This window comes from Oryctolagus cuniculus, chromosome 16 (assembly GCF_051225735.1).
Source record: "Oryctolagus cuniculus isolate XC-2025 breed Fujian yellow rabbit chromosome 16, ASM5122573v1, whole genome shotgun sequence".
Lineage (NCBI taxonomy): Eukaryota > Metazoa > Chordata > Mammalia > Lagomorpha > Leporidae > Oryctolagus > Oryctolagus cuniculus.
Window position 1 is genome coordinate 22,239,443 of NC_142882.1, and position 11,784 is coordinate 22,251,226.

The 11,784-nt window shown below is 50.2% G+C and overlaps 1 protein-coding gene across 1 annotated transcript; it reads left to right on the plus strand.

Moving 5' to 3' along the window:
- Positions 1-568: 568 nt before the first annotated feature.
- LOC100343267 (olfactory receptor 7A10-like) lies at positions 569-1,451 on the plus strand. The gene has a single exon (XM_089315600.1). It carries the CDS (start codon positions 696-698, stop codon positions 1,449-1,451), a length of 756 nt encoding a protein of 251 aa, XP_089171726.1. The 5' UTR covers positions 569-695.
- The last annotated feature ends 10,333 nt before the right edge of the window (positions 1,452-11,784 follow it).

Here is an 11,784-nt window from a genome sequence, read left to right on the forward strand (position 1 = left end):
CAGGACTCATTGCTTTCAATGAAATGATTGCAGTGGAACCCTAAGCAGGGATTGAGAGGCAGAAAGTGGTTTCACTAAAAGTAGAACATGGATCCAATTAAGAGGAGGAGAAAAATACAGTGGTAACAGAGGAGAGATCCACAGACAAGGGGGGGATATTTATTGCTTATTATTGTTCATTTCCATTCTGTTTACAGAGAGGCAGATACAGAAAGACATAAGGAGAGACATCTCCCACGTGCTGGTTCATGTTTCAAGTGCATGGAACCCAACTAATTGGATAACTACCTGCTGCCTCTCAGGGAAGAGGTGGGACAGGAACCATGGCAGAACCTAGTAGAAACCCTACTCACAGATGCTAAGAGGCAGTCCTCTAAACAGACCCAGAACCTTGCACAAAACACAGAAATCTATACTCCAGCTGCTAAATATAGACTATAACATTCATTTGTAAAAGGAAGGATTCTATGTATTAAACATTGTCTTGCTATTTTTCGCTAAGCTGGTGGTCATCATAACCAAATGAAACAAACCAATGGAACACAGCTGCAGAATTCCTTCTCCTGGGATTCTCAGAGGACGCAGCACTGCAGCCCCTCATATGTGGGCTCTTCCTCTCCATATACCTGGTCACTGTGGCTGGGAACCTGCTCATCATCCTGGCCATCCTCTCAGACCCCCACCTCCACACGCCCATGTACTTCTTCCTCTCCAACTTGTCCTTGGTGGATGTCTGCTTCACCTCCACCACCATCCCCAAGACGCTGGTGAACATCGAGATGCAGAGCAAAGCCATCAGCTATGCAGGCTGCATCACCCAGATGTTCTTCTTCATGCTATTTGCAGAGATGGACAACTTTATCCTGGCTGTGATGGCCTATGACAGGTTTGTGGCCATCTGTCACCCCCTGCACTACACAGTCATCATGAACCCCCAGCTCTGTGTGCAGCTGGTTTTGGTGTGCTGGGTCATCAGTGTCCTGCATGCCTTGTTGCACAGCCTACTGGTGCTGCAGCTGTCCTTCTGTGCACACCTGGAAATCCCCCACTTCTTCTGTGAACTGAATCAGGTGATCCACAGTGCCTGCTCTGACACCTTTCTTAATGATGTGGTCATGTATTTTACAGTTATGCTGTTGGGTGGGGGTCCACTGGCAGGGATCCTTTACTCCTACTCTAAGATCGTCTCCTCCATCTGTGCAATTTCTTCTGCTCAGGGGAAGAATAAAGCATCTTCCACCTGTGCCTCTCACCTCTCTGCTGTCTGCTTATTTTATTGCACAGGACTCGCTGTGTACTTTAGTTATCCTATTACCCAAAACCCACAGTCAAATGCAAGGGCTTCGGTGATATACACAGTGGTCACCCCCATGCTGAACCCCTTCATCTACAGCCTGAGGAATGAAGACATAAACAGGGCCCTGAAGAAGTCTCTAGGAGAGAAATCATAAATGTGCAATTGTCTTGGGGCTGAACAAGAGTCAAGGATTTCAGGGATCAAAGCCTCAGAGTTGGAAATTCCTGCTGTTGGATCTGATTGTGAAAGTAGAATTTCCTCCTCTGTTTATATGCTGGACTCTCTATCATATTGATTTCAACCTCTCTGTGCATTTTAAACAACTCACATAGAAAGTAATCAGGGGTCCTCAGTATCCCACAGGTTTTCCCTTAGGTGTTTTCTTATCCTCAAACATTGTATTAGAAGTATTTTCATATTCCCATTTGTCTCATGGAACAGTAAGGATGTCTTAGGAGTAATTATTTTCTACCTGATATACATTGTACTGAGTAGCATTTCTTTGGTTTTATGGGAAAAAATTCATGTGTGTTACTCCTACGGAAGGCCTACACATGGCAACTAGCTCATCTACCTAGTTTATAGATCATGAAAAGCTGATGCCACAGCTTTTCTCTTTTACCCCCATCATTCTTGTGTATCCACTCCTTTTAAGGCTCTCCCTGATAATGTGGAATTCACCTTGTTCATTTGATTTACAACTTGTCAGTGAGGTTTAACTCACCCTTTAAGATCCTGTTCTATTTCAGCTTCATGCCCATTGTGACCACCATAGATGTGGAAACCAATCCCTAAGGTATCTGCTGCATGGTTTTCTTAGGAAGACAGGTTTACTGTCTATAGATCATTTTGAAATGATATCAGTATACGAATGGTGAACAGATGAGTGGTTCTTAAGAGGCAGATGCTGGGTGAGGAGATGGGTGGTTGTGGCTGCACAAAGGCTACACTGGGGGTCTTACGCATGGTATCTTATGTGCATGCTTTGTATTTTGGTTGGTCCTGATGTTAATGTCCTGTGTGTGATGCTTCACTGTGTTTTTCAAGCTGTTACCATTGAGGACACTGAATTGAAGGGTGCATCATCTCCCTCACTCATTCTTACAAATGCCTGTGCTGCTCATGAAGTGCCAGGGAACCAGTGAGCCCCTGCACCCCTGAGCTGCCCGGCCAGTGGTGTGCCCCTTCCCCAGCCCTTGTAACAAACTCCTCTTCTGCTCCCCATGGCCATAGCTGCTCCGTGATCATTCCTTCACAGAATGAACAGTTTTGTGCCCTTTCTACTGGCAGCCATTGGGAACGTTTCCAAGGGCCTTTATCCAGTCCAGCGCTGCAGCCAGGGCACTGCCCACTGCCCAGCCCCCCCACCCCCACCCCAGCATTTGGGGTGTCATCCTTCCACACCCTCGGTGGAGACATCAGCAAGTTAGAGCATCATCGGGATCTCGGGCCGGTGTGTGTGTGTGTGTGTGTGTGTGTGTGTAGCTGACCTGAGCAGGTGCTCAGAAGCTTCAGACGCCCCCTGGAGAACGGCACGGAGCAGTGCCACATGGATGCCCGAACCTGTGTGGGTTGACCCCTGTTTAAAGCTGCTGCTGCTTCCTGCTGGGGCAGGGTCCCCGCCTGCTGGCCGTCTTCCTCGTGGCTGTGTCCTGGCATTTACGTGGTGAGCGGGTCCTGAACCACCTCCAGGAAGTACAGATGTCCCTAAGGGAGATGATTTCCTGAAGGCGTGAATAGCCAGCGTCTGCTCTGCCACCACCTGTGCACTTGGGGTGCTCTGGTGTGGCCCCCACCCCTGCACCCCTGCACCCCTGGGCTGCCCAGCCACTGGCCCTCTTGTACCCCGGACGCCTAGTGGCATGGTCATGGGTTGCAGCAAAACCTTTTAACAGCCCTGCTGCTTGTCTGCAATGGGCCTGTTTGGGGGTCAGGGGCATCTTGGGCCTGCACAGGGTGGGCTCCGGCCCAGTGCCCTGCCTCAGGCTGATGGTGCCTGGGACCCTTGGCTCATCTGCTGTAGGAGCCCTGGGCAGCCTGAGCTGCAGGCTCTGCAGGGAAGGGGCCTCCCTGGCTGGCTGTGATCTGAGTGCCCTGGTGGGGAGGGGGCGGTGCTGTCCAGAACGGGGTGCTTGCACCTTCCGCTGCTTCTGTGGGTGCTGCCCCCTCCCCCAGGTCCCCTTGAGCCTGCTGTGGAGCTGAGCTCAGCCCTCTGACACCTGGCCCTCTCCCTGGTCACCAAAGGTGGCTTCTGTCATGGCAGCAATGAGACATTGAGGCCAGAAGGGGCCACCAGTACACAGAGCCTCGTCTCAGCCTGCACAGGGAGCAGGGAGGGAGCAGGTGCCAGCCCTGGCCTGGCTGGACCTGGATCCCTGGGGCTGGGGCTGGGCAAGGCTGGGGCAGGGGGCAGCAGTCATGGGGCCCAAGGTCGGTTGGCAGGCAGGACACAAGGCTGACAGCTGTGCCCCCTGGTGGGGGCTAGACAACCACCCATGGGTCCTTATGTCACAGATGAGGAAACAGGCAGGTGCCTGAGACAAGGTCCATAACCCCCTCCCCCAACACCCTATCCACCTCCCGGTCTGCAGGTCCCCAGTGATTTGCTGCAGATGGGGAGATACTGTGTATCCTCCATTGCTGGCTTCTGCCCCCGGCTTTGGCTGTGCCGGGGACCTCAGGTGGCTGCTAATCTCATCAATCCGGGGCCTTCACCCAAGCCACAGATGGCTCTGCCAGGCTCCAAGCCTTGTCAGGGTTCACCCTGGTCCATGCTGTGGTGCGGCAGATGGGGTGTGTGTGCAGGCATGTGTACGGGGTGGGGAGTCTTGTGTGTGCTCAGCAGTTGTGCCCGTGTGTGAATGGTGTGCACCCGGAGGTGTGTAGCAGTGTGCAGTGTGCAGATGGGCACAGGCAGCTGTGGTGTGTGTACAGCTGCACGCAGGCTTCTCAGAGTCACCGGCCCAGTGGACAGCAGACCCCAGCCACTGCGGGCCCTGGGCAGCAGAGCTGGACACAGACACATCACCTGGCTGCAGGCAGCTTCAGAGGGGCACTACTGAGAGACCTACAAATGGGAACCAGATCTATTAAAAATAGATTATTTTATATGAGAGCAGCAAGAGAGACAGAGACGTCCCATCTGCCAGTTCACTTCACAGACGCCTGTGCCATCCAGGACAGGGCCAGGCTGAAGCCAGGAGCTGGCAATGCAATCCAGGTCCCTGATGGGGGTGGCCCAGAACCACCTGTCACTTAGGAGACCTGCACTACCAGGAAGCTGGAATCAAAAGTGGAGCCCAGACTTGAACCAAATACTCCACCATCCAGCATGGGATGCCTGGGCATCATAACCTCTAGCCCCGAACACCCACCCTTGGGAAACTTCTAGAACTACAGATCAGAGGCCCTGAGAAGGCTGTGGCAGAGCGAGCATGCTGTGAGCATGTCTGCGGGCTGTTCAAGTTTCCTATCAAAACCCAGGGCTGGGAGGCCAGCGCCACCGTGGTGCAGTAGGTTAATCCTCTACCTGTGGTGTCGGCATCCCATATGGGCACTGGTTCTAGTCCCAGCTTCCCCTCTTCCAATCCAGCTCTCTGTATGGCCTGGGAAAGCAGTAGAAGATGGTCCAAGTCCTTGGGCCCCTGCACTCGCATGGGAGATCGGGGAGAAACACCTGGCTCCTGTCTTCGGATCAGAGCAGCTCCGGTCATTGCAGCCAATTGGGGAGTGAACCATTGGATGGAAGACCTCTGTCTCTCTCTCTGCCTCTCCTCTCTCTGTATAACTCTGACTTTCAAAATAAATAAATAAATCTTTAAAAATATATATATAACCCAGAGCTGTGAACCAGATTCAGGAGTGACTTGGGAGTTCCACCCCACAGTCCCTCCCCCACCCCCACCCCAGCCAGGTCAGAGCCATTCCCCTCCCCCCACCATCATGGGGGCATTGCCATGGTTGCCGGGTCATGTGCTCTGTGAGGCGCCTTGGGTTCCATGTGACCCCATAGGTCCCCTCCTCACTTCTCAAGTTAGCCTTCACTGAGCGAGAAGCCTTTGGTTGGACTTCGCTGTCCAGATTGAATTCCAATTGCAGTGAGTTAGGGATTCTGGTACCCAGGAGTTGGGGGGGGGGAGCCTGTGGGGAGCTGATGCTGAGCTGAAGGGCTGTTTCTCAGTGAGAGGTGGAAGATGGGAGGGCAGAGCTGCCCCAGGCAGTAGGGGCAGGGGTGGCAAGAGCAGTCGGGGGGTGGACAGGCACCACTAGTACGCCTCTGAGTGGGACACCCATGGCGTGGTCATTAGGGTGCCCATCCTGATGCTGTGTACAAGGGCAGTGGACAGTGAGGGAGGAGGCTGTCAATGCAGCAGGTGGGAATGGATAGCAGGTGGCTGAGGCCCCTCCCAGGAGTAGGTAGAGGCCAGGATGCATCCTGGTGGGGCCACGCAGGGCCCCCCAAACCCGAGCAGGAGGGACACACCTGTGAGAGTAGCTGACCAGGTGCTGGTCCCTCCCACTGAGACAGGACAGAGCCCTCCCCCACCCCCCGGCCGGGAAGATGAAAACCAAGGTCCAAAATGGAGACACTGGGCCCCAGCCCCATAGCGACCATTCTCTGAGACTGCCCTAGAATCCCAGAATTGGGATGCCAAGAGCTTCATGGCAAGCACTCGACAGGATGAGCCCACTGGGGTCCATGGTGTGCCAGGGCGGCATCCAGGGCAGAGGCCAGGTGGCCGGAGAGTCTGCCAGAGGTGGCCCCTGACTAGGCATGGGGAGGGAGGGGCTGGAGGCCCCCAGCCAGGATGCAGTGTGACATCAGCAAGAGGGGTTCTGAGGCCTGAAGAACCATGCAGTGCACACATGTGTGTTTGTGTACTGTGATGGTGTGTAGTGTGTATGTGTATGTGTGTGCATGTGGGGTGTGGGGTGTGTATAATGGGGAAGTGGTATGTGTGTGATGGAGGTGTGGGTATATGTGGTAGCTCTGTGTGTAGTGAATGTGTTGTGTTGTGTGATAGATGTGTCTGGTACCTGGGTGGGTGTGTGTATGGTGTGTGTGTATGGGATACATACGCATGTAGATAGGTGTAGATGTGTCTGCTGTGTGGTGTATGTGTGTGAAATCTGGTGTGTGATATGTGTATGGTGTGTGTGTGGTGTGTGTGGTGTCTGGTGTGTGGTGTATGGTATATGGTTTGTAGTGTATGTGTGGTGTATGATGTATGTGTAGTATGTATGGTGTGTGATGTTTGCAGTGTGTGTGTCGTGTATGGTGTGTATGGTGTTGTGTGTAGTGTGTATGGTGTGTGATGTGTGTAGTGTGTGTGTGGTGTATGGTGTGTAGTGTATGTGTGTATGGTGTGTGTGTGGTGTGTATGGTGTTGTGTATGGTATATGGTGTGTATGGTGTGTGTGTGGTATGTACAGTGTGTGTGTGTGCTGTATGGGGTGTATTGTGTGTACTGTGTGTATGTATGGTGTGTATGGTATGTGATGCATACAGTGTGTGTGTGTGGTGTGTATGGTGTGTGGTGTGTATGGTATGTGATGTATGGTGTATATGTGATGTATGGTGTGTATGGTGTGTGTGGTGTGTATGGTGTGTGATGTGTATGGTATGTGTGTGGTGTGTATGGCGTGTGGTGTGTGTGGTATATGGTGTGTTCAGTGTGTATGGTGTGTGTGTATACTGTCTGGTGTGTGATGTATGGTGTATATATGGTGTATGGTGTGTATAGTGTGTGTGTAGCGTGTATGGTGTGTGATGTGTATGGTGTGTGTGTGGTGTGTATGGCGTGTGGTGTGTATGGTGTGTATAGAGTGTATAGTGTGTGTGTAGCATGTATGGTGTGTGATGTGTATGGTGTGTGTGGTGTGTATGGCGAGTGGTGTGTATGGTGTGTCTGTGGTATATGGTGTGTATACTGTGTATGATGTGTGTGTACGCTGTGTGATGTGTATGGTACATAATGTATGGTATGTATGTGGTGTATGGTGTGTGTGTAGTGTGTATGATGTGTGATGCGTATGGTGTGTGTTCCACAGGAGGACTTCTCGGGGGAGACACCTACACAGGTGGATCCTGGCAACCACGCTTGCGGCTCTCGGGGTAAACACCACAGAGCTGCCCTCGGGATCTCACACAGAGAAAGAGGAGAGCACGCCATGCCCCAGTGACAGCCTCACCTGTGGGACCCCGAGCCCCAGGGGACCCTTAGCTCAGAACCGACCCTAACCCACTTGGCATTTCATGTGACAAAGAAAGCACCAATGTCAGGGACTCCATTCTCATTGACCCCCTGTAGGACAAAGGTGACCACTGGAGGCACTCGTTTTCTAGTGTGTTGTAACCCCTGGGATGGGCTCTTCTATCTGGGTGAGTTGTAACCCCTGGGATGGGCTCTTCTATCTGGGTGAGTTGTAACCCCTGGGATGGGCTCTTCTATCCAGGTGAGTTGTAACCCCTGGGATGGGCTCTCCTGCCTGATTCAAAGACTTTGGAAAGCAGCCCATCTAGGAGGGGTCATTCTCAAACAGTTGGGTGACAGAAAACCCAACAAACCAAACGAAAAACCCATTGAATAGTTTTGTGCATGATCTAAATATCTATTTTTTATATATATATATATTTGTTTTATAAAAGTATAATCATGCTATGCACATTTTTAGGAGTTTTTTTAAAGACTTATTTGGAAGTGAGAGTTACATAGAGAGAGAAGGAGAGGCAGAGAGAGATCTTCATCCACTGGTTCACTCCTCAATTGGCCACATCAGTCAGAGCTGAGCTGATCCAAAGCCAGGAGCCAAGAGCTTCTTCCAGGTCTCCCACATGGGTGCAGGGGCCCAAGAACCTGGGCCATCTTCTACTGCTTTCCCAGGCCACAGCAGAAAGCTGGATCAGAACTGGAGCAGCCGGGACATGAACCGGCACCCATATGGAATGCCAGCACTGCAGGCAGCAGCTTTACCCATTATGCCACAGCGCCGGCCCCAGGAGTTTTATTTATTAGAGAACAAGCAGATTCCAGTTACTGTTTCACTCCTCAAATTCCCACAACAAACCTGGGCCTCCACCAGTCTGCAGCCTGAAGCCAGAAACCCAACCTGAGTCTCCCTCGTGAGCGGCAGGGACTTGAGCCACCTGTGTGCTCCTGCCTCCCAGGGCTGTGCAGGAAACAGAGTGGGGACCCAAACCCCCAGACACTCCAGCACGGGGCTGTGGGCTTGTACCGCATGTCTCTCTGGCTTGACACACACACTGGGAATTATGTCCTCAGCTCTGTGTGGTGTGGGAGGCTCCGTGGGAAGGGATGCAGAGAAGGTGGGCCAATGGGTGTTCCCTCCTCCCTCCCAACCCCCAGCAGGGTCACATCTAGGGAGCTGCCCACCAGTTGGAGCTCCATTTCAACCATCGGCTCAGAGAACTCCTTGTACTCCAAGGTAAGCCCTCACCTGCCTGCCCCTTTTACAAGTTTCTCTCTACAATGGAGTGTTTGAACATGGGTTTGTGTGTGTGTGTGCATGTGAGTTAGAAAGAGAGAGAGAGAGAGAGAGAGAGAAGCAGGCTAAAGACAAAGAGGTGTGACTAAGACTGCAGCATCCTGTGCAGGCTCTGGGGATGAGCCGAGGGCTGCAGTCAGCCGTGCTGTGTGCACCTGTGGTGAGGGAGGCAGGGGGTGGGAGGAGGGCCAGGATAGGACCCTCACTGAAGGTGGGGTGTGCACTGGGCAGCTCCTCTGAGTTTTACTTATGTTTTAGATTTTACACTGCTTTAGTTTTTTTTTTCATTTTTTTTATTTTTTGACAGGCAGAGTGGACAGTGAGAGAGACAGAGAGAAAGGTCTTCCTTTGCCATTGGTTCACCCTCCAATGGCCGCCGCGGCCAGCACGCTGAGGCCGGCACACCGCGCTGATCCGATGGCAAGAGCCAGGTACTTATCCTGGTCTCCCATGGGGTGCAGGACCCAAGGACTTGGGCCATCCTCCACTGCACTCCCTGGCCACAGCAGAGAGCTGGCCTGGAAGAGGGGCAACCGGGACAGAATCCGGCACCCCGACTGGGGCTAGAACCTGGTGTGCCAGCACCACAAGGCGGAGGATTAGCCTAGTGAGCCGTGGCGCCGGCCAGATTTTTCACTGCTTTAGATTTTATTAATAAAAAGAAAACAGGTTTCTGGTATATACTGAATAGTGACCAGGCAACCACACTTGCCTTCCCCCTCTCTTTCCCTCCCTTGATCCATCTCCTTCCTTCCTTTCTTTTTTTCTTGTCCTTCAATTTTGCAAAGGCATAATTTCAGTCCACCCTGTAATCATAGGCTTAAGGCACCACTAGCAACAATGTCCAACAAATAAAAAGATTCTTTTTTAATTATCTTTATATACAGAAGTTCAACTTGGTATATGCTAAGTAAAAATTTCATCAGATTGCACCCACACAGAAACAAAGTATAAAGTACTGTTTGAAGACAAGTTTTACCATTAATTCACATAGTACAACTCATTAAGGACAGAGATCCTACATGGGGAGTAAGTGCATGGTGACTCGTGTTGTTAACAATTGACACTCTTATTTATGATGTCAGTAATCACCCAAGGCTTTTGTCATGAGCTGCCAAGGCTACAGAAGCCTCTTAAGTTCATAAACTCTGACCTTATTTAAACCAGGCCATAAACAAAGTGGAAGTTCTCTCCTCCCTTCAAAGAAAGGTACTTCCTTCTCTGATGGCCATTTTTTCCACTGGGATCTCACAGAGATCTTTCATTCAGGTCATTTTTTTTGCCACAGTGTTTTGGTTTCCATGCCTGAGAAACTCTCATGGGATTTTTAGCCAGCTCCAAATGCCTTAAGGGCTGATTCTGAGGCCCAAGTGCTGTTTAGGGCATCTGCCATTCTACGAGTCTGCTGTGTATCCTGCTTTCCATGTTGGGTTGTTCTCTCCTTTTTAATTATATCAATTATTATTAGCAGACGTTGGTCTTGTTTATATGATCCTTTGACACTTAATCCTATCTTTATGATCAATTATGAACTTAAACTGATCACTTTAACTAGTAAGATGGCATTGGTACATGCCAACTTAATGGGATTTGGAGTCCCATGGTATTTTTCTAGTTCTACCATTAGGGGTAAGTCCAAGTGAGCATGTGCCAAACTGTATGTCTCCTCCCTCTCTTATTCCCACTCTTATATTTAACAGGGATCAATTTTCAGTTAAAGTCAAACACCTAAGATTAAATGTGTGTTAATTAAAAAGTTCAACCAATGGTATTAAGTAGAAAAGGAAAATACTGAAAAGAATAAAATAGTAAGCTCTTTCTCGTCAGTCAGGACAAGGGCTGATCAAGTCATTGTTTCTCATAGTGTCAGTTTCACTTCTATAAGTTTCCTTTTAGGTGCTCAGTTAGCTGTCACAGATCAGGGAGAACATATATTTGTCCCTTTGGGACTGGGGACTGGCTTATTTCATTCAGAATGATGTTTTCCAGATTCCTCCATTATGTTGCAAATGACCAGATTTCATTTTTTTACCACTGTGTAGTATTTTATAGAGTACATATCCCATTATTTCTTTATTCAGTCTTCTGTTGATGGGAATTTAGTTTGATTCCATGTCCTAGTTACAGTGAATTGAGCTGCAATAAACTTTGAGGTGCAGAGAGCTTTTTTGTTTGCCAATTTAATTTCCTCTGGGTAAATTCCAAGGAGTGGGATGGCTGGGTTGTGTGGTAGGGCTATATTCAGGTTTCTGAAGAATCTCCAGACTATCTTCCACAGTGGCTTTACCAGTTTGCATTCCCACCAACAGTGGGTTAGTGTGCCATTTTCCCATCTCTTCACCAGCATCTGTTGTTAGTTGATTTCTGTATGTAAGCCATTCTAACCGGGGTGAGGTGAAATCATTGTGGTTTTGATTTCCATGTCCCTGGAGGCTAGTGATCCTGAGCATTTTTTCATGTGTCTGTTGGTAGTTTGGATTTCCTCTTTTGAAAAATGTCTATTGAGGTCCTTGGCCATCACTTAAGTGGGTTGTTTGTTTTGTTGTTGTGGAGTTTCTTGATCTCTTTGTAGATTCTGGTTGTTAATCTTTTATCAGTTGCATAATTTGCAAATAGTTTTCCCATTCTGTTGGTTGCCTCTTCACTTTCCTGATTGTTTCTTTTGCCATCCTTGGTTAAGTTTATTTCAAGGTATTTGATTGTTTATAGCCATTGTGAATGGGATTGATCTTAGAAGTTCTTTCTCGGCCAGTGCCACGGCTCACTTGGCTAATCTGCTGCTTGCAGTGCCAGTACTCTGGGTTCTAGACCTGGTTGTGGTGCTGGATTCTGTCCCGGTTACTCCTCTTCCAGTCCAGCTCTCTGCTGTGGCCCAGGAAGGCAGTGGAGGATAGCCCAAGTGCTTGGGCCCTGAACCTGCATGGGAGACCAGGAGGAAGCACCTGGCTCCGGGCTTCGGATTGGCACAGCACGCCAGCTGT